This window comes from Podarcis bocagei (assembly GCF_964188305.1).
Source record: "Podarcis bocagei genome assembly, chromosome: 17".
Classification (NCBI taxonomy): domain Eukaryota; kingdom Metazoa; phylum Chordata; class Lepidosauria; order Squamata; family Lacertidae; genus Podarcis; species Podarcis bocagei.
The window spans coordinates 35,030,276-35,048,919 of record NC_138143.1 but is presented as its reverse complement, the minus strand read 5'-3'; the positions used below and the strand labels follow the sequence as shown (position 1 = coordinate 35,048,919).

The following is an 18,644-nucleotide window of genomic DNA, read 5'->3' as shown; positions in this document are numbered from 1 at the left end:
TTTACTGTCACAAATAGCACAGCACCAAAGGCTTTAAAAAGTCACTGTGTTGCATTAGATTTATGGCATCACTGTCTGTTTTTCTTGTTAGATTAAGACAGAACATAAAAACTTTTCATCTTGTAATAATATGCTGCTTCAGATTTTTTTAATAGGAAATAGATCTCTGATAGTTTATATCTGGCCAAGTTTGACTTTTATGGTAGTTTGTTTGGTGCAGCCACAGTTCATCCACAACTTCATTGTAATGAGCTGCAGAAGGTGTGCATATAACTGATAGAGCAGTTTTGATATGATTCTTGTGCATTGTACAAAATGCATGTGGATCTGCTTTAGCAGGGGTGGCGTGACAAGGCTCTCTGGGCCAGCTCAACTCCATGACAACCATAGGACTGTCCCACATTGTCGCTGGCCGAACACATGGTTAGGACATACCCTTGATTTTAGTCTGGGGGTTAGTCTGGATTATTTTGTTGGTGGTGGTGTGTGATATAACCCTGTTGGAATGGTCAGACCATCATCTGTAGCTTGGTATTGCAGTGCAGATCCCCACTGCATAGTTGAGGGACCCATGAGGATGGCCTGTTCCTGGATGCTTACAGAATCTGACAGGTACATGAAAGCTTTGGCAGATTTTCCAGAAGTCATATTTGACAATCACGTTGAGGTCTTGGTCTTGTTATAGAATGGCGAGATGCGCTGGGCTGTTGACACGATTGCTCCCGAGTGCCCTATCCAGCACTGTGGATTTCCAGTTGGTCCCTGCTTGTCCAAGGATATTTTTAATATATTAAACAGTTTATAAAGGTGAATTAACAGCATTCCCAGGTTACTTATCTTTTTGCTCCCCTGCCCCCAAGACCCACAAACTTTGGCAGCAATGACAAAAACAAAAAGAATTAAATACAGCACTGGGGTGGATGGAGAGGTTTAAGACTCTGATCAACCGGTGCTCTGATGGAGATGCAGTTTCCCCCTTCTCCTGTCGCAATCCTAATACTCTGATGAGTGGGGAGGGGACTGCAGATGTCTTAACTGCATAGGGGTGGCACATGAAAAAGTGCCTATCACAATGATATTAAATGTTGACATACGTAAAGGTGGTGGTCTCTAAGGTATGGGATAAATGACAAAATACCATCTACCTCAGTGCTTAGATAATGTTTCCAAAGTCTGATAAGGGGTAAGAGCTCATCCACCTTACCATGAATCTTCATGGAGGCTTTTAGACCATGCCCTGGTCATTTTTGTTTTTAAAGGCACATGGCATAGCCACCTTGCTGGAGCCAAGCAGGACTGCATCTAGGAAACACATGCAATCAGCTTTGAGTTGTATGGTGGAGAAAGGCAAGATATACACACACTAAATAAAATACAGGTACCCCATAGCAGTGCTCTTACTTTAAGAATCTTTTCCTTCAGCACTCTCATTTTCAAAAGATAAAATGCCAAACAGGTTGTTTCCCTGCAGCAAAGCCATCACTGCTGCAGGTCTCTCCTTCATTATGCTGCTACAATTCTAACACTACTGTAGTAGCATTGGCTATCCCCAGCATTGAGCTAAGGCAGAAATCCCTTCCCATCCAGCAGCATGTTCATGTATCCTCCTTTGTTTGAAGGGCTGTCCAATCATCTTGTTCAAAGAAGGGAGGCCTTGACGTTAACATCTTGATTGCTTAGGCCACCTGGTCTCAGCCTTCCTTGTAATGTTGAGATTCATTGGATTTTAAAAAAAAATTCTAGTAATTGCTTCTAAATGTGCATTTATACATACATATTAGCACATGCATATTTTATTTTGTGTGTGTGTGTGTGTGTGCATGTGTGTGTGTGTGTGTGTGTGAAAATGGCCATTCTACTCCCCCCGATGCTTTTTGGTACAGTGGTGCCTCGCAAGACGAAAAGAATCCGTTCCGCGAGTCTCTTCATCTTGCGTTTTTTTCGTCTTGCGAAGCAAGCCCATTAGCGGATTAGCACTATTAGCGGCTTAGCGGGCTTAGCGGATCATCTGATAAGCGGCTTAGCGGATCAGCTGTTAAGCGGCTTAGCTGCTTAGGATCAGCTGATAAGCGGCTTAGCGGCTTGGGAAAAAGGGGGGAGGGGGGGAAACCCGCAGGAACTCGCAAGACATTTTCGTCTTGCGAAGCAAGCCCATAGGAAATTCGTTTTGCGAAGCACCTCTGGCTTACTATAGGTTATCTAGAAATGGCAACATGCTCTCACATGCTGCCCAATTGCTTTGCGTGAAAAGCCACAACCAGAAAGCTACAGTGGTGCCTCGCAAGACGAAAATAATCCGTTCTGCGAGTCTCTTCGTCTAGCGGTTTTTCGTCTTGCAAAGCAACCCTATTAGCGGCTTAGCGGATTAGCGCTATTAGCGGTTTAGCGGCTATTAAAGGCTTAGCGGCTAAAAGGCTATTAGCGGCTTAGCGGCTTAGAAAAAGGGGGGGAGCGAAAAAAATCGCAAGACTCGCAAGACTTTTTCGTTTTGCAAAGCAAGCCCATAGGGAAATTCGTCTTGCGAAGCGCATCGAAAAATGGAAAACCCTTTCGTCTAGCGGGTTTTCCGTCTTGCGAGGCATTCGTCTTGCGGGGCACCACTGTACAAGCCCTAAAGCCAGCAACCTTGTTCTTCATTTGCCCTTCTGGAGTGATATAGCTTACAATTTTTGGGTGCATCTTCCCTTAATTCTTCGGTTCTGTTGGCAGGCTGCCAACTCATGAGCCTGGGAGACACTCCACTCCAGTACTTCCTATATGCCTCTATAGTTTTAAAAATGGCTTCAGTGATTCACTTTGCAAGAGAAGACAAGGAGGCTGCTTGAGGCCTGCCTGAGGGGGAAAGTAGCTGAAGAAGTTAAGTTGGTCATCTCAAGGGAGTACATGTTGCAAGTCATATGTGCAGGACATGACCCTGGGCAGTACAATCCAGTTAGCCATCAGTACAAAAAGTGCCCCTTCAGGTCCATTATTCCAGTTTAAAATCCAATCATGCTAATCAAGGAGTCTCCCTGTCAGCTAAAGCAACAAAAGAAAACTCCATCAGGAGTAGTAGTGGGGTAGGAGAACTGAAAATAATGCCAATATATTTCACATCAGGCAACCAATGTGACTCTTTGGTTTCAGATAGTACATGGGTAGATGAGTTTTAAAAGCCTGGGGCACAATTTTTCAGGGCACTCTAGAGGCTATGGTGGCTCATCTACCAGAAGTAATGTATTTAGTTTTAACTTTGGAAGTGTATACTCAATTCTGACCAAACTAAGCATCCTAAAGCAAAAGATACACCAGGAGACAAGTATTGGAAAACATGACTGCCCAGGAATTAAGCATTTCTTGTATCAAATCAGTTTTGGAATTTGCTCTAAAGCCTTTGTTTACAAGGGACTATAAACTCCAGGTTTCCCAGTAAAAAATGTTATGGTTGCCTAGATCCACATACCTGTAATCACTTGCTGAATCACTCAAACTGCCAGGCCAGAACCTGTTGTCCTCCTTTGCTTTTCCTCCACTACATCTGGTTTCTGCTCCTTTGGGCACGTTTGCTGTATGTCAGGCTTCCTCAACCTTGGCCCTCCAGATGTTTTGAGACTACAATTCCCATCATCCCTGATCACTGGTCCTGCTAGCTAGGGATCATGGGAGTTGTAGGCCAAAAACATCTGAAGGGCCGAGGTTGAGGAAGCCTGCTGTATATAGTCTTTTTAAGGACTCCGTACAGTCTCCTGCCTCCTGATGGCTGAAGCAGAGTTCTCTTTTCCAGTTGCCAAGAAGCCTTTTTAAAGGGCTCCCTCTTGCTTACTGTTCTTGCTCTTGGCTTCAACATGCCCAGGTTCTCTTTTCCATTGCCCAATGGTGCTTTAATTGGTGATTCTCACACTCTATTCTGCCTTCTGGAGAACCTTTCCTTACAAATCATCTGCTCCTTCTGTCCCCCGTGTGTGTGAGGTTTTTGTATGTCACCCTCTGGTCCTCCCTTCCCAGCTGCTCATAACTGTGCCCTAGTTTGTAAAATGAGTCCACTACTGTTCTTCCTTAAGCAGCACTGACCTCCATCCCACCCCTCCTTCTCTTACACCCTGTGTGCTTGCTCTTTCTTGTATGCATGTTGTTAGGTTAGTTGTGGTTAGAATCAATTGGCTAATTCCCTCACACTAATGAAATGTGTATTGTTACTGAGTGATCATCATTGCCATAAAAGAGATGCATTGTTGCTGAGCTATTCCTCACTGAAGTGTTAAATATGTATATTTTGATTCTCTCCATTTTAAGACCTGTGTGAGTATAAGTTTCTGGGTAAATCTGCCAATGCACTTTGTTGCCATTGTCTACATATCCTAATTCATGACTCTTCTAGAACATGCATATGTAAAACAAGTGCCTCCTGAAAGCCTAAGTATACAAATATTTCTGTCATTCGTAGCTGTAACCATCTTTATGCTGCCCTTTCATATATGAATATATTAATTCATGGATCCGGTTTTCTTGGCTGGGCAGGAAGAGAGTGATCCAAGAGTGGAGGATATCAACATCAGTCCCTTGTCATGACTACATCACTTGTTGCTGAGATTTTGACTTTCAGCAGCTTACCTTCTCCGCAGAGGCAGGGGCCCTATTTGGATGGTTTGCTTTTGGAGGCTGATGGAGCAAATTGGTTTTCAGATGACCTAGAGCCGGTGGGGCAGGTGTGGGATTTTCTGATGGGTACAGTTGATGCTTTGTTGAAGCCCTGGCTGATCTGTGGAATATGCAGAAGGATTCTTGGTCTGTTAACGTTATCAGCCCTAGATATCCTCTCTTGCTTCATAAAGCTCTTCTAACTTCTTGGTATACACCAGAGCTTAGGGCAATGAAGCAAGGTGGGAGATGTCTTCTTCGGAGGCAAGTGGAGCAAAACTTCAGGTGAATACAACCAAACACCCGGGAGTGCTCTTTATCAAGCCTAATCTTTGCTAGTGAAGAAGACATACATTGCTGCTTCCATTGCATCCACACCGTGTTGTCTGGTGGAGCTTTTCCAGGTAGTATGGGGCCTTTTACATTGCCCAAAGGAGGCAATAGAATGGACAATGGCTTGCTGTGTCTTGTTTGCCAAGCATTTTGAGGATAAAGTCTTGTGCATCTGCCAGGATCTTGGCTCCACTGTTACAGATGAATCTCAAGAGGTGTCCAGAGCACTTTCTAGTCCTCCTGTTCTCAATCAGTTTCAGTTTGTAAGGATGTGGACAAAGTGCTTGGTTTGCTTTGGTCATCTACCTGTGCTCTTGCTGATAGCAACTAATGGACCACTAGTTGGGCCAGGGGGGTGATTAATGCCTCATTGCAAATAGGGGTTAGTCCATACCTACCTAAAGAAGGTGATTGTAAGACCACTCCTTAAGAAATCCTCAGTGGATTCAAAAATGTTAATTATCTAATGTCCCCTTTGAGGGGAAGGTTCTTGAGTGTTTGGTCGTGTGCCAGAGCCAAGCTCTTTGGATGAAACCAATTTTCTAGAACCATATCAATGGGGGTTTAGGCCTGGTGTTCACACAGAAAGTGCTTTGGTCACCCTGTATAATGACCTTTGTCAGGAGAAAGTCAAGGGTGTGTGTATGTCTGTTAAATTTCTTTGATCCCTCAAGATGTATTATGGTATGGTATGTTGTTATTCTGGAGTGAATGTCCTAGTTGGGGTGGGCCGCACCACTCACATCTACATGAAACCACTGAGTAAGGTCATCTGGAGTTTGGGAGTGGTTGTCAGCAACATGTTGATAATAGGCAGATCTGTTTCTCCTTTAGATGTGGCAATGGTCTAGGTGAGAACCAATAAACTGAAGCTTAATGCAAATAAGTATTGGTGGGTTCTCTAGATTGGCTGGGTGGGCCCTCGCCTGTTCAGGATGGGGGTTGCACTCCCTTGGAATGAATAGTTGCACAGCTTGTGGGTCCTTTTGGAACCACTACGTATGTCTGAGACTGACATGGACTTAGTGGTCAAAGTGCTTTCCATCAGCTTTGGTTGCTGGCCCAGCTAGACCCCTATGAGGATAAGGATAGTCTAACTTCTGTGGTCTGTGTCCTGGCAATAGGTTAGATTACTGCAATGTGTTATATGTGGGGTTACTTTTGGAGACTGTTTGGAAACTGCAGCTGGTGTAGAATTCAGTAGACTGATGGCTGACCAGAGCAAGATGGACTGATCATATAGCACCAATCTTGGCACAAGTGCATTGTGTGCTAGTAGGTTTGTGGACTCAATTCAGGATGCTGTTTGTGACCTATAAAGCTTTATGTGGTTCAGGGCCTCGGTATACCAAGAGCTACCTCTTCCACGTAAATCAGTCTGGACTCAACATTCATCACCTGAGGTTCATGTCTGTGTGCCCCCTCTGAGGGCCTTCTCAGTGGTGGCTTTCTTTTTGTGGAATGCTTTTTACTCTTAATTTGTAGGGGAAAGGCTCTTCTGCTCATTTTTTGAGTGGCGTGGGTTGATTTGGATCCACCCATTTGTGTACTGTGTACAGTATTATGGATGAACATTTTAGGTATTTATTTTATTCCTGTTCTTATACTTGGCTTTATTTAATGTTTTGTTTTTATATTGCAAGTTGCTTTGTGTCACTTTTGTGAAAAAGCAACCAGCAAATAATAATGTAGTTCTTTGGAATCATTCTGCAGATTGAACAAAGAAGCTTGTGCACTTTCCAATTTATTCATGCTTCAGCAGGATATGGTAAAGTCTGAAACATGCTTGTAACCTTGTTTTGTGTTGTGGTACTAGCAAGGTTGTTGAATGTAAAGCAAGAATGCCAATAATCCTCAAAATGCGTAAGTGTATTACACCTAGAGATAATAGGTTATCTGCTTCGAATAAAAAAATTATATCTCTCTAGCATTGTTAGCAGTTTGCATTTGCATGTGAATAGTAATGTTTAGTGTTTCCACTTAGGTGCTGCATACAAGGTTGTAACTGATGGCCAGGATCCAAAGTAACAGCTGGACTAGTTCCACGTGCCTAAGGGGAATTTATTGAACAGCAGAACCTTGTCTAGTTTATGATATGGTATTATCCATTATTCAGAAGAATAAAAAATCCTACTCGTTGCACAGAAGTCCTTGGACACACCCAAGAATCCCTCTAGCACTCAAGCAGCATGTTCTGAATTTCTTTTTTTCTTTGTGAAAGACCAAGGAGCAAAAATACAGTGTAAGGGGGAGTGAATAAAACTGTATCTCCCTCTAGTCCTTATGATGATATTACAGTATGAGAAGGATTAGACGACATACATTGGATGCACAATGTCTCTGGTACTTCCAGCTAAAGCAGGCACGTCCAAAGTCTGTTTCGGAGGTCTAATCTGGCCCGCCGGTTGATTTAATCCGGGCCCCGTGGCAGTACATGTCCTGGGGTAAAATTGTAAAAAAAAAAAAAGTGCAACAACTTTGGGGTAAAATTGTAAAAAAGCTCAGCAAACTTTGGTCGGCCCTCACATATGTTCACTTCATAAAATCTGGCCCTCTTTGAAAAAAGTTTGGGCACCCCTGCGCTAAAGGATCTTGGCTAGCAGGGTTGGAAAACATCTCTGCCTGAGGCTTTGAAAAACCATTGATAGTCAGTGTAGACGATGATGGGCTAGCTAGGCCAATAGGCTGACACTGTAAGGCCACTTCATAGGTTGAATCCTATGAAGGCAAGTCTGTATTTATTCTTCACAGATATAGGTTGCATTTGCATGTAACACTGAGCCCAAACTGCATGGTTTCTTTTAATTATAATATGTATGAGGTGTATTGCCAGTGAATACTCCTGTTTCCTCCTCTGTTGAGCTGGGAAACAAACCATAGAGTTACTTCTGAGCAAGGACTTGTGCTTTGTTTCTCTCAGACTGCAACAAAGGAGCCCATGTTTTGTTTTTGGTTTGTTTGAGAAAAACAAATCATGAATGCTGATTAAGATGTGATGTTAAGCCAGCCACTTCATGGCTTGTTTCCCCACCAACTAAGGAAGGAGTAAAGAGGGATCTCTTGACAAATCACACAGTGTGGCTTAGTGTTGTGTATCTGTGGCCATTGAAGAGAAATTATGAGTGTGCTCTCCAAGTATCCCCACATTGATTTAACACTCATTCATTCAGTAGTTGTGTCCGTGTGTGTGGATTTGTGCAAGTGTCCCTAGCAGGTGATTTTAATGGATGTGTTTCTAGCCATAATTGTAAAGTGCAATGGTTTTTAATTGTAATATTGCTGTGAGTGACCTGCAGAGTGAAAGGGCAATGTTAAGAGGGCCTGGACACTGCAGCTGCTATTGTGAGGATTATTTTAGTTGTAATTTCCTGACTTTATGGCTCTTAAATTGAGGTGTATTCAGCATTTCCCAGTTCAGGTTTTTGCAACTTTAAAATTTGAAGAACTGAGGGTTCAAATAATAATCTTCAAATCAAAAATTATTCAGATATTCCACAGAACCCTTGGCACTGGGAGTTTACCTAGAGTTCAGGACGTGCATTTAGAATTTTGCCCTAAGATACTAAAACAGCCAAATAACCTTTTAATGGTAGGTTTTAAGTGCAGCTTTCTGAATGCTTTTGCTTTTGCCCTTCCCCATCTCTTTTGATGCATTGCTTTCCTTAAGGCCAGAAGCATGCTCTTATGAGGCAGAGGCTCGGGAAGTTCTGACGTAAAATAATTGTTTTGCAAGATACTGTCAAGCTAGAAAGGGATTCAGGGGGTTGTGGCTTTACTTTTTTCCTTACGTTTTCACGCTATGCTAGTATGCCGTGATACAGTGAATAGGAAAAGTGGGGGAGGAGACATTGTATTCAGCTGGCATGCTGTTATCGGAGGGATTGTTTCTAGATACAGGTTTAGCATTCATTGGTTGTCTGAAGAAAGCCATTTCATCCGAGGATTGGACAAGAAGCTGCGTCAGTTTCCTGCCCGTCTCCAAGGCACTGGTGATGCTGCCTCCTCAAGCTGGCTAACGTCACAGCTCCATCACCCAGCGGGGTGTGGGCTCACTCTCCCCCCCTCCCCCGTTCTGTTTAATTCTGTATTTGCTTCCTGCTGCATTTCTTAATCTGTCTTCTGCCAAATGCTAACAGCATGATATTTTGCAATCATTTAGGTGAATACAAGAAAGACGAACTCCTGGAAGCTGCTAGGTAAGTGCTGCTCAGAATACAAATGGTTTTTGAAGGGAGGATGTAGAAAGCCGGGATGAAAAATGGGCTTTTATGATCGCTGTCATTCTGTCATTACCCTATTATGAAATTATGCAGATAAACAAGGCTTGTTAGCATGGGTTTGCTTTGGATTTTAGCCACTTGCAAAAAGCAAAAGAATGTGTTTATTTGTAATCATGCAGTATGATGGGGGTGCTTGCATTTTGACATAACGTACTCCCAATTTCATTTATGTTTAGAGTGATCATTTTAGAAAGAAACAGTATATTAGGACATTTTCTCTTTATTTTATACCTGAAGGGCATATTTCGCGTTTTCTTATTAAATCCCATCATAAGAAACCTTGAGCAAGAGCTCTGAAGCTATTTATAGTGTCTTGGGGAATGTAACAAAAATAGGTGTTTGGGAAATGTCTTTTCGGCAGATACATAAAACCAAGTAAAATATAAATTAAACATTAAATTGATGTTAATCTTTTACATGGTGTATTCTTAAAGGAACTGTTTCAAGGTGGTTCTTTGCACATGCCAGTATATAGAACAGTATATAATGTGAAACTCCATTTCAAATATTTTATAAGGGGCTCTCCTTCTTTCTTACTTCTCTGTCATGCAGGAGTGGTAATGAAGAAAAACTAATGGCTTTGTTGACACCTTTAAATGTGAACTGCCATGCAAGTGATGGGCGAAAAGTAAGTCTCTGCATATTTAACACATTTTGTCATTTCCTCCCCCCCTGACAGCTAACCTGCATGCCTTGTCAATTTGAAAATATTTCTAACCCATCACTTATGTGGAAGTGTTGTAATTCGTGTCTGTTAACTATGAAATTAAATGATGCTATGCCTAATATTGATGGTTTGTGACAGATTGACAGAGGCAGTGGAGCGTGCACTTGAAATCATGCTATTTGTTTCAAATGTCAACTATTGGGCTGTGCTTCAGATAGTTCGGCTATAAAAATAAACTGCATGTTTGGGCTGTTAATAGCTGTAAAATAACAGTCTGTCTAGTATTTTTTGTGGTATTGTTCAGTTAAGAAAGGTAGGAGTCCAAGCCCCTACTACTATGCTTAGCATAGCTAATTCCATATCGGTATGATTTGTGCCTATTGAATTCTCTTAACTTTTGATATTTTTATGCTTTTGATGTCTGGCTGCAGCTTTATATAACGGGGATGTTGAATGAAATGGATTAGGTTAGAAGGGGAAGGGAAGAACCTACAATGACAGGCTACCAGCCAGACTTCATGACATGTTCTCTTAAATTACATAATGTGCATTTGACCATTTAATTTCGCTGCTTAGCTTTGAAATTTTGTAATTGGTATACTAGAATTTGCTCTTGGGACTGACCCAGGTCCACACAGATTAGGAATCTTATCTTTCGGTGGCTATTTTTAGGGTTTGCCAAAATCTTCATAGCATAGTCTCAAACAGGGATGACCAGCTGCTTTGGCCTGCAAGGCTGGGTCATTCCTGCCCAAGCTGAGCTGGAAAGGGAAGACTCATAAAAACTGGGGCAGGTTGTGGCCCTTGGTCTCCAGGTTGCCTATTTTGGAGCTAAATCTTTTAAAAATAAGTTTATTCATTTGCAATGCAAAAAGGGTCAGTTTAAATATTTTTTGACACAAACACTACAGAGTAAGGCTCATGTAAGTGCCATTTATTTCAATGTTTATAACTGCTTATATTTTATGGGACCATGCCCTTTCTTTTTAATAATGTTGTCTGTATAATCTGTAACTGACCTAAAATTATACCCACCAGATCCTTGATTAGTTGTACTGATTTAAAACTTGGCAGCATGTATTGCTTTTGTGTGTGTGTGTGTGTGTGTGTGTGTGTGTGATTATATAGTTTTGTTTTTACTTATATGTTAGAATGACCATCAGTTGGTTTTACTGTCACAGTGAACTGTATACACTATCCCCACCCCCATTTGTCTGCAACTAAGTACTTCTGAATCTCCTTAGAACTGTCTGTGCAAGCAACTTATATTTAGGAATTATTCAGATGATTTGTAGTACTGTATTCTTAGTCTGATAGCATGGGGAAGTCTTTTAAGTGATGATATGCAACTGTGTGTGTTTATTTAAAGAGTTTTCTTTTATAATCAGTATTCTTAATATAGAAGTCCTGAGCAGAAATTTTGTGTAGCTAAATCCCCACAGATAGTTAAATGAGGCCCAAAACAATATGCCATCAAGTATAGTATTAATGGTTCAGGAATATAATGTATCTGACTGTTCTGAAAGGAAATACAAAGGAAAGAAGTTCAGTGTATTTAAAACAATTGAGATGCAGTAGCAGATAAATTGATCAAAACCAACAGGTTTCTATTCAAAACAAAAACCAAATTATTATTAATAACAAAAAACCATTTATATAATGAGTATATTTGGTAGCTACTGTTGAGAGTTCCTCTGTTGAGAACTGTTCCTACCATGTAATGGATCTTGGGGTATCCTTACAGGTCAGCAAATGCTTAGTTCTTTTTAATCTATTACTGTAACTGTGAAGGCACCATTCAGTTCTCTCCTCTATCAAAATGGCTCATGTCTTCTCTGTTGAAAGCATACTCTCCAAGATTCAAAACTCTGCAGGACTCTGACCTGTTCATAGATATCAACCTGTGCAGCGATTGCCCTTGCTTCTGTCAGGGAATAAGTCACATATCGCATAGGGAACAGTGCATACGTAATGCTTTTAAACCTTGAACCTTAATTGGGGTTGGGGAATGCTGCTGGCTTCTTCATTGACCAAAGGAATGCGATTTTGAGACTCTTGCCTTTCAATATGTTTCATTCTGTGATACTTCTGAAGCCTTTTGCTCCTTTCCTTCATCTGGCATCCCCAAGGTTCAGTAGTGTACCAAATTGGATAAGTGTCTTGTTGCTCTGGCTTCACCATTAGTATTAAATCCACCCTAAAAGCCACCAAAATCAACAGCTGGCTTCAGGTAGAATTCAGCATGGCACTATTACAAATGTTCCGTCTATGCAAGCATATCAGCTTGCCAGATGACTCTCCATGTGCTGTTCTGGGGGGGGGTGTTCTCCCCCCCATGCCATTGGGGGGGCACTTCGGGGTGGTGGTGGTGATACAGAGAAGAAAGCCCCATTGTGCAAGTTAAAGTCCTTGTGCAAGACTTCATTGAGGTTCGTTGGGTGAATTCCACCCTTCATCTATGGGTTTCAAGACTCCACTATATTAGGCAGGAAATATGTAAGTTGAGTACCATGTTACATTCTGCCATCTTTCCATGTCTGAGCATCCAATTAGGCCAAAAGGATAGGCATTAACCAGGAGTGTGACCTTTTAGTTGGCCTAGTAAAGATTGCCTTCATGTGGATTTGGAATTTATCTGGGAAATTCCCTTTATATTCTCATTCATTCTCTCTCTCTCTCTCACACACACACACACACACACACACACACACACACACTCCCTTTACCTTTCTCTGTTATGTTCAGATAAATGAGTAAAATGGTTTGAGCTTCAGATACTTGACATCGTTGATATAGGAAGATAGGCTATACATGCCTAAATAAGAGACCTAGGAGCAAGCCTTAATTTTGGGTCAGGAAATCCCAGCAGTCAGAGTAATGACTGCTGGCTGTGAAAGATGCATGTGCACAGCAGTCATTACTTAAAACACTAGTGTTTGTGCAACACAAGCTGGTTCTAGGCACCAACATTAATTGCTTAGCTGAAATGTGAGGATGCGCTTTTTTGTATACAGTTATAAGAGGCTGTAATTCTTCAATAAAATCTTCAACACTGAATATTGTATAGAATTTTGAAGAAACGTATACTGTTGAATTCCATCATTCAAGCTCGTATTCTACTGAAGTTGTAGTACCTAATAGTCTCTGCTTATTAACAACAGCTAGAGGTTGGGGTTCTGTGTGGGGAAAAATAACTCCAAGATACTATAAATAATCCTATCAGTCATCCTATATATTTTTAGAATCCATTTGTGCAGTTTTTCGTATTATTTCTAATGAACCCATGACCCTATTATCTGTCAATGAATTGAATTGTAAATGAAGAATTGGCTAGTATCTGTGTTTGAATTCAGAATGCCAAGTGATGATACATATTGGCAGGAAATCAATGGCAAATATGCTCATCAAAGATTAAAAAATTAAACAGTAACACCAGGAAAAATAAATTCAATTAGATAATTCAGTTAGACAAACTATGTATATTGTGTTGACACAATACAGAAGAAAATGATACAAACTCAATTTTACATTACCAAACAACTTTTACAATATTGCATTAAAATAAATTGCCTCTGCATTACTCTCCAAAAAGATCTTTTAAAGCTTAGCTCTGCATAAATGCTTCTGCATGGCATAAGGGAAGTTTTTACAGTGGTACCCCGCAAGACGAATGCCTCGCAAGACGGAAAACCCGCAAGACGAAAGGGTTTTCTGTTTTGGAGGCGCTTCGCAAGACGAATTTCCCTATGGGCTTGCATCGCAAGACGAAAGCCCATAGGGAAATGCTGGCGGTCGGGAGCAAAGACTTTCGCCCACAGCCGGCCTTCAGAAGAGGACCTCTTCTGAAGGCCGGCGGGGGGCAAAAGTCTTTGCTCCCCCCCGCCTGCCTTCCCCCCGCCTGCCCCGGGCGATCTTAAAATGCTGGCGGGCGGGAGCGAAGCGTTCGCTGCCGACCCCCAGCATTTTAAAATCTCCAAGGGACAGCAGAGAAGTCTCTGTCCCGGGGAGATTTTAAAATGCTGGCGGGCGGGAGCGAAGCGTTCGCTGCCGACCCCCAGCATTTTAAAATCTCCCCGTGTCCCGGGGAGATCTTAAAATGCTGGGGGTCGGGAGCGTTCGCTGCCGACCCCCAGCATTTTAAAACGCTGTTCCGAAGCGGGGGGGCGGGAACATCTGCCCCAGCCACCCCACTTCGGAACGCTGTTCCGAAGTGGGGAGGGGGGGCAGGAACAGCTGCCCCATCCGCCCCACTTCGGAACGCTGTTCCGAAGTGGGGAGGGGGGGCGGGAGCAGCTGCCCCATCCGCCCCACTTCGGAACGCTGTTCCGAAGTGGGGAGGGGGGGCGGGAGCAGCTGCCCCATCCGCCCCACTTCGGAACGCTGTTCCGAAGTGGGGAGGGGGGGGGCGGGAGCAGCTGCCCCAGCCGCCCCACTTCGGAACGCTGTTCCGAAGTGGGGAGGGGGGGCGGGAACAGCTGCCCCAGCCGCCCCACTTCGGAACGCTGTTCCGAAGTGGGGAGGGGGGGCGGGAACAGCTGCCCCAGCCGCCCCACTTCGGAACGCTGTTCCGAAGTGGGGAGGGGGGGCGGGAGCACCTGCCCCAGCTGCCGGGCTTCGTAGCGCTGCTGCGAAGCCGGGCGGGGGGGTGGGAACACCTTCTGAAGGCGGGCAGGGGGCGAAAGTCTTTGCTCCCCCCTGCCTGCCTTCCCAGGGGCTTTTAAATCGCCCCAGACAGCGGAGAAGTCCTCCGCTGTCCGGGGCGATTTTAAAATGCCGCCCGCCAGCATTTTAAGATCGCCTGGACAGCGGAGAAGTCCTCCGCTGTCCCAGGGTTTTTTAAAATGCTGGGGGTGGGAAGAAAAGCCCTTGTCCCCCCCCCCCCAGCCTTCAGAAGAGGTCCGGGGACAGACTGTCCCCGGACCTGGTCTGAAGGCGGTTTCCCTAGGAACGCATTAATTGATTTTCAATGCATTCCTATGGGAAACCGTGCATCGCAAGACGAAAAGCTCGCAAGACGAAGAGACTTGCGGAATGAATTAATTTCGTCTTGCGAGGCACCACTGTATAGTGGGCAGCAATGGAACCTCAGTTATCCCTTTGGAAGCAGTCATATACAGCAAGGCTAGGAAACAAGAAGTTACTGAACTCCTTCTCCCACCAGTCAAAGCCTGCAAGGCCCAATGGTCTGGGATAATGTTGTTGTAGTCTGAAGGCATCTGGAGGGCTGCAGGTTCCATATCATTGCAGTGATGTCCAGAGCCCTTTTACCTCAGCAGCCCTAGTGGTTACTGATATAGTGGTACCTCAGGTTAAGTACTTAATTCGTTCCAGAGGTCTGTTCTTAACCTGAAACTGTTCTTAACCTGAACAACCACTTTAGCTAATGGTGCCTCCTGCTGCTGCCGCCGCGCTGCCGGAGCACGATTTCTGTTCTCATCCTGAAGCAAAGTTCTTAACCCGAGGTAATATTTCTGGGTTAATGGAGTCTGTAACCTGAAGCGTATGTAACCCGAGCTACCACTGTACACTATTTAAAATGGTAGTTACTTATTCCAGCTTTACTGCTGGTGCCCAAACCATCATAAAACACATTATAACAACCTCTGCTAATTTATTTACTTCAAAGCAGTGGGATTCTGAGGGTTGTCATCAGTGTTTGATTACACCGGATGCGAGTTTAGACCAGAAAATGTGTGATCTGTTTGTGTAGACTGGCCCTTAGTGAGTTGCAGTTCTCCAGACTGCTAATTCTTTTAAAAGTTCTGCCCCTCACCCCATTAAACCTTTATAGTGCAAGTTCGGATCTCTGGACTCCCTTAACTGTTTGCTTTCTGTCATGTTAAAGTGTGTTTCTGGAACTTTCTACAGTGTTGTTTCATGGTGCTGGAAACTGGAGAATAAAAGCAGCTTGATACAGAAATTAACTTCCTTTTCACGCTGTGCATACTTAACAACAAAGCCCCTAAACATAAATGGAGGCCCATAGGGAGATACAAGACCAATGCAGAGCCAAAAAATAACTCATCATGCTTTCTGCAGATACAAATGAGCCAACTGAGTGCATCTTATTTCAGAAGACAGAGCCTTTATAGTATTTCACTACTTTCCTTAACTATCACCTAGGGAGAGGGAGCCATTTCATCTTCTTGCCGTTGCCTTGTATGCAATGTGGGAAAATGACTAGCACGGGAAGTCTTAAAAGCCTTTTCAATTCTGCATGTGAGACTAAATAGGGCAAGTGTTTCCTTTCTTGCTTTGCTGTTATAAATCCATATAATTACAATGATGTATCATACCCAGGCAATCTTTTGTATAAACTTGAAAAGAAAACTAGGCACACCTGTATTTGGAGTGGTTTTGGACACCTCATGTGGGGGGAAAAAGGAAGTTCTTACCTTCTGTTCTTGGTTAATCATATATCCTACCCTACTTGGGTATCATATATTGTTCTTCGTCCAAACCCCTGTACCCCTTTTATCCTTCAGCAGCCCTGTAATGACACATGTAGTTTGAGAGTCATCAACTGGCCCAAGGTCACCCAGTGAGTTTCAGGACTGATACAGCAACTGCACCATACTAGTTAGTTCAAGTTCAAATTCAGATATTAGAAGTCACTTGTTTTTCCTATTCACCATTTTATATACTGTACAAACCCATTCTTTGTTTACAGGCTGTAAGTCTTAATTCTTGAGGGAAACAAACTCAAGTCCCCATTTTGGATTAGTTTCCCATTGTGTTTACATTTAACTACCATAAACAGGATTCTGGAAGACAATGTTTGCTTTTGTTTGGCTTTTAAATGATGATGGAATTGGAAAAGTTAATGGATTTTCACAAGAAGATTTTTCCGTTTTCCAAGCATTGTGTGTTTCTTACCCTTAAATACAAAGTAATTTGAGAAAGTTCACTCGTACTGGTTACCTACTGAAATGCAAACTGGAAGATTTTCGTCAAACCCAGCAATCGCATTCTGTATAACCACCCCAAATAACTTGCGCTAAAACTGCTTCCATTAGTCCCCAGATGACATCAATAAACTATTCTACAGTCAGGAAGGAATCTTCATTTGTTTACGCAAAGATCTTAAAGGGGATCATTCACAATGCTGGAATACCTGTGGAAGTGATAGGCTCATTGTGGTATGAGCAGAGGTGACATAATGGTTAGACTGAGTGTTCAACTAATACAAGGAAGATGCCGCTGAACCATTCAGCTTACTGAGTGATCTTAGCCAGTCACCATCACACTGTGTGTGTGTATATATATATATATATTACCAACCTTCTTCAGTTCCATGAAAGAAAGATGGCATATAAATGTAAGGCATACTAATACAAAAACAAAAAACAGCCTTTCAGTTTGAGCAAGGAAAAAGGTTTCTTTTGTCATTCTTGTGATGTTTAAGCCCTTCATTGTTTGTCTCATCTGTAAAGTAAAAAAACCCTGCTAATGTACATTCTTACAAAAGAGTGCCAATTTCTTACACTTTTCTTCAAAAGAGGAACCGTGATGCCAGTAAAACTCTAATCATTAAAGTTTCTTAAGCAACCAAAAAAATAGTTAAATGTCTTCGAAGTCACCCTTTTTTCTTTTGGGGAGATATGTTAACAGGATTGTAAAGTAGGGTGGTCCATTTTCCTTTTGAAAATGCAGGGTGGGAAAGCTGTTTTGCAAGGCTTACTATGATGATTTTTCACTACTAGGTACTAAATTACTTTAGACATAAGAATTTGAAAAATCAAGTAATGCAGTGCATCACTTTGGAATCTTTTAGGTGTTCAATATTTGGAAGGAAGAGTTATAGGATTCCATAGATGGAAAAAAAGCAGTTTGTTTTCAGCTTCAACAATTCAGACTATAGTAATGTTTGTTTACCGTTTACCTATGGCCAGTCACCTCATGTTTACCCTCAAATGAAATAATGCTTAAGGCATTATATTTATCATTTTAAAAGGGCTGTGTTTAGGACGAAAACACTGTCCTTTTGCATTACATTGGTACTAGTTTCTTTGTACTGCAGGGGTCACCAACCTTTTTGAGCCCCTGGGGAGGCACACTGAGGTTGATGAGCAATGTGTGTTCTTAGGTGTAATATATTTGGTTACTTCTCTTATGGAGCTCCTGCCAAAATGTTTTTTTGCATCTGATTCTGATCCAGATTAGATGTGCTAGGATACCCAGTTTGCATCTATTAGAAACTGACTGGTGGTGTCGTGGTATAAACTCTTTACAATCAAAATACTTTCTCCCTTCTGCAGTTCTCTTTCCATAGGCAGAAATCTGTTTTCAACACCAAAGCTAAAAAGGCTACGATCGCCATATTTCCCTCCACAGAAGATGTCCACTCCAGGTTTTCTGGTGACCTGCTATTCCCTAAGAGCACCTCAGTTTTCCTACATGAAACCGGCAGGGAATCTTCATCCTTGGTGTTTATCTTTAAACAATTTGCTTAAAACTGTTTCCCCCTTTCTGGAGTGAGAAGTGAGGTGTGAGGGAGAGTCCTGCTCTGAGTGTACCTCTGCTGTAGATGCTGCCAAAGAGACTGGAGAAAAATTATGCTGAGATGAAGTCACAGGGAAGAGTGGCAGATGAAGGCAAATACAGAAGCAGGAGCTGGCGTGGAAATGTAACACAGCTGCCGGCAGGGAGAATGCTGACAATTTAAAGAAAAATAAATACCGTATGTTTTGCTCTATAAGACTCACTTTTTCCCTCCTAAAAAGTACAGTGGTGCCCCGCAAGACGAA

The 18,644-nt window shown here is 42.6% G+C and overlaps 1 protein-coding gene across 1 annotated transcript in view; it reads left to right on the top strand.

The window, feature by feature from the left end:
* TNKS (tankyrase) overlaps positions 1 to 18,644 on the top strand; it is an 84,097-nt gene that overhangs the window by 24,957 nt on the left and 40,496 nt on the right. Inside the window, exons 4-5 of the mRNA XM_081176179.1 lie at positions 9,110 to 9,146; positions 9,783 to 9,858. Coding sequence (XP_081032305.1) covers positions 9,110 to 9,146; positions 9,783 to 9,858 — 113 coding nt within the window. The remainder of the gene's footprint in view (positions 1 to 9,109; positions 9,147 to 9,782; positions 9,859 to 18,644) is intronic.